General features: G+C 59.7%; 1 protein-coding gene across 1 annotated transcript; it reads left to right on the top strand.

The window, feature by feature from the left end:
- The first annotated feature begins 429 nt into the window (after positions 1-429).
- LOC113213196 (uncharacterized) lies at positions 430-2302 on the top strand. The gene is made up of 3 exons (XM_026432182.2): positions 430-977; positions 1064-1186; positions 1367-2302. Exons 1-3 carry the CDS (start codon positions 533-535, stop codon positions 1684-1686), a joined length of 888 nt encoding a protein of 295 aa, XP_026287967.1. The 5' UTR covers positions 430-532; the 3' UTR covers positions 1687-2302.
- Positions 2303-3948: the final 1646 nt, after the last annotated feature.

The raw sequence follows: 3948 nt of genomic DNA, 5'->3' as shown, positions 1-3948 counted from the left end.
CCCACCCCCGGTGAGCGGGTCAGGGCCTCCAGGGGGGCGAGCAGGAACCCGTTGCTGTGCCGCACAAGCAGAAGTATGTAACCGCGAAACAAAAGCCTGCTTTTGCTATCATATCGGTGATCGAACGACGTGAGCGTGCGTCCCCGCGGTGGTGGTGCGCACCGGGACCAGCGTCATCGGGGACCTCGCGGGGGACGAGTCGCCCACCAGGAAGCAGACGCAGGTGCAGGCGCGTGGACGTCAGACTTTACTTTGAGCTCGGAGAAAAAGTAAAATGAAAACAACGAATCGAAAGTCTCTATGATGGTGGTGACTCACGTTCGCACAATAATACTGTAACACACGAAAAGGGTTTGTTATCACGATGCAGAGGTCACCGCGGCGCGCGGACTTTCTTGTCCCGCGGCTGTTGTTATCGCTGTGGCGGCTCGACTCGGCGCCGAGTAGTCGCGCTCGCGCGGGCCCGCGGAGCGGAGCGAACTGTACCCGCCCGCGACATAGTCTCGGGGCGCACGATGTGCGAAGTGCGCTCATGACCCCGCGCCCGCCCTCGGCCGCCGCCGCCGGAGGCCTCGCCGTGGTGACCATACCCGAACAGCCCGTCGTCGGCGTCCTCGTCCGGCGCCAGGATGGCGATGACAGCGCCGACACCTGGAGCCGCAGCAGCGCCAGCAACAGCGAGTGGTCGGTCGGCGGCGGCGGCGAGGTGTCCGAGACCGTGGCCCCGCACGCCGCCGTGCTCCAGTCGTCGCCCGGGTCGTTCGGCGACATCGCGGTGGAGAACTCGTCGGAGGTGTACATCGGCAGCACGCACTTCCACGGCGCCGTCACCCTGGTCGTGTCGCCGAGCACCCTGCCCGCCGTGCTGCCGGCCGCCGACCAGCGCCTGCACCTGCCCGTCGAGGTCCAACCCGTCGTCGTCGGCCGCGGGGAGACGGTGACGGCGGCGGCGCCTGGCCAGCCGTCCGCCGTGGCAAGTAAGTACGTGACGTTGTGAAACAGCAGTCGCGTCTAGTGTGTTCCGGACAACCGCCTTTAGCGTAATCGTGCTTTTGTGTCGCAGAGTTCCGCCTGCGCAGACTGTTCTCGGCGCTGAGCGCGCGGATCGCGGCGGTGGCGGTGGTGCTGGCGGTGCTGACGTGCATCGCGCTCGTCATCAAGATGCCGCAGCTGAGCCGCGGGGAAGGTAGGGGAACCTCAGCCGCAATACAAACAGTCAGAAAAATCAAAGAAAAATCAACGATAATCAGGAAAAGAATCAGTAAAAAATCACAGAAAATCACAAAAAATCACAAAAAATTACAAAAAATCACAAAAAAATCAGGCAAAATCAGAAAAAAAAATCAAAAAATTTAAATTGTTTCAGGGGAGGACGTCCCCTCAACGGCGACGCTTACGTCCAGCGGCCAGCCGCCTCGAACAACTTCACCCACCAGCAGGACGCCGCACACCACCACAGCAGCGGCGGCGTCCTCGGGGAATGCGAGTGCAAACAACGAGCACCCTTCGCCTTCACGACGCCCGGGCTCGTACTCCCCCGGGAACTCTTACGGGAACAACTGGGGGTCGGGCACCAGCCAGGTGACCAACGTGACCTTCAACGGCAAACCTGTCAGCCCCGACGTCTGGGGACACTACTACCCTCCGCGGCCGTGGAACTCTTCCCTCTCTGGGAGGGGCCATTGACTAAAGCACCGAGGCACTCTACTACAGTGCTGCCGTGGAACACTTCGAGGGGTCATTGACTAAAGTACTGAGGCGCTCTGACAGTGCAGCCGTGGCCGAGGAACACCTCTCTCCCTTTGGAGGGGTCATTGACTAAAGCAACTAAAAGTACCGAGGCACCTGGAGGCACTCTACAGTACTTTGCCGCGGAGGAAGTCGCCGGTCGGTGTGGCCGCGCGCCTCAGCAGCCTCGGGCGGGCGCGGGGTCAACGCCTCTCCTCCTCACGGGAGGGCGTGAGCGCGCTCCCAAGCCAAGCACACCGCCAAGACCCCGCCCTGCTGCTGCTGCAGCCTAGCGGGACTGCTCGGACGGACTATGCAGTTTGAAACAACACCAACCACTCCTCTCTGCCATTGGCTCTTCTAATGAGAGGGGTAGAGCAACGGCGGGGCGGGCACTCTCTGCCCCCCCCCCTCCCTCTCCCCGGGTGTATGTCCTGTCGTTAGCACCTTGGACCAGTTCAGCCGCGGGGCAGGCGCGCAGCCAACGGACGACCGTCGAAGGCATCGAGAGACTCTGCGTGTAAATAATGAGACACAATAAACACAAAAGATTTTGTCCAAACAACCATGCAAAGAGAGTGTTATTGTTTTGTAACTTTATTTTGGTCCTGCCGGCTCGTCTCTGGCAGTACGTAGTAGTACTGTACACTGCATCTCGCGGGCGCACGGCGTTGCGCTGCTGCCCTGTACACTCCGCTCACAAACACTAACACACACACACACGCGATGCACAGGGAGTACACAGAGGTGGGCCCAACTGAGGTCCTGAGGATCGTCGGGATATCCGGGGATCCCGCGGAGGATCCCAAGCCAGCCGCATGACCCCTCGAGGCCACTCTGCCCGTCCGTCCGCGGGGGGCGGCGCGGGGCGGGGGCGGGCTGGGGCCCTCCCATGATGTATCCGCGTCGTTCACTCCGAAATTGCTCTGCTCACGTAGACCCGGAGGTGAGGAGGGGGGGGGGGCAGTTGTTTTCTACTAGCTGGGCGCGATGCCGTAATACACGGCGGAACGGACGCCGTTGTTCTTGTGTGTGTCTTGGGAGGGGGGGGGGTAATGGAAGAATAGAATGTACTTTCGATAGCCACGCGGCGCGTCGTGGATTAAAACGCCGTTAAGGTAAATGATTGTGCTCGGAGGCTGTGTAGCCGTGAAAGGGGCGCGCTTGCACTGACCTCTGTGCTATGTGTGTGTGTGCGTGCGTGCGTGTGAGTGTGTGTGTGTGCTGTGTGTGTGCGTGTGAGTGTGTGTGTGTGTGTTGCGCCCGCCACGCCCTCTCCGAGTCAAGCGAGTACCCTGATGATGGGCTCGTCCGGAATACAAAGCGGAAAGGGTCAAAGACATTGATAAACCCTTTCATTACATCAATTACATCGACGTTTGACGTCGTTACCGGGCGGGTGGCAGCGCGCGGTGTGAGTGTTCACTCGGCGGTGACCTCTCAAATCTCACTGCACATATTTAGATTGTCCGACCAATTTTTTCCGACCTGGTGATTTTTCTAAAATCCCCTTAGTGCTTGGGCCGTCGCGCCAAACGGGCTTTGCAGGTAGGCAACACGCACGCCTGCGTGCGGTACAGCATAACCACGACGACTGGCGGGTTCGCCTACCCCAGGTGGCCGGACGCCTTACGGGCAGTGCGGCAGTGTGGCACTAAGCTTTAGACGTGAATCACCTACGTGCAACCGGCAGTTAAAATACCTCTTAGAGAGTCGGGTCCCAGATGGAACTCGAACCCCAGCGCGGGTTGCCGAGGGTAGTCGAGCTTCTCGTACAGTGCGTATAATTCAAACATAAAAACGAATAATTAGACGGCGCGACGAGTATTAGAACCCTCGACTCACAGTTCAAACTTCGCAGCGATGTGAGAGAGCCACGAGGGCGGACTCGAAAAACTAGGTGAGAGAGTGTGTTGATGGAACCGGTTTTTCCCCCGCTCACGCTACTGCAGTGACTCGTGACTTTAGCCTAGCTCGCCCGGCCACTCACACTGTGGCGCCGTAGCCCCGCCAGTAGAGAGTCGGCCCCGTGCGCCACAAGTCAGGGGTTCGAATCTAACATCCCAGCCACATTTTTCTGAACCGGTCGAACTCTTGGAGTTGAACTTAAACCCGTCATTTCAACAGGGCACCTTCGTGGATGAACGAACGGTCTAGTGGTTAACGCTGCCCCACTGGACCGGGGGTGACGATGACTCGGCACTGGGGTCCCATTAGGGG

This window comes from Frankliniella occidentalis, unplaced genomic scaffold (assembly GCF_000697945.3).
Source record: "Frankliniella occidentalis isolate FOCC.00 unplaced genomic scaffold, Focc_3.1 Scaffold5, whole genome shotgun sequence".
In the NCBI taxonomy this organism is placed as follows: Eukaryota; Metazoa; Arthropoda; class Insecta; order Thysanoptera; family Thripidae; genus Frankliniella; species Frankliniella occidentalis.
The sequence above is the reverse complement of the archived record's forward strand: the minus strand, read 5'-3'. Positions and strand labels throughout refer to the sequence as shown.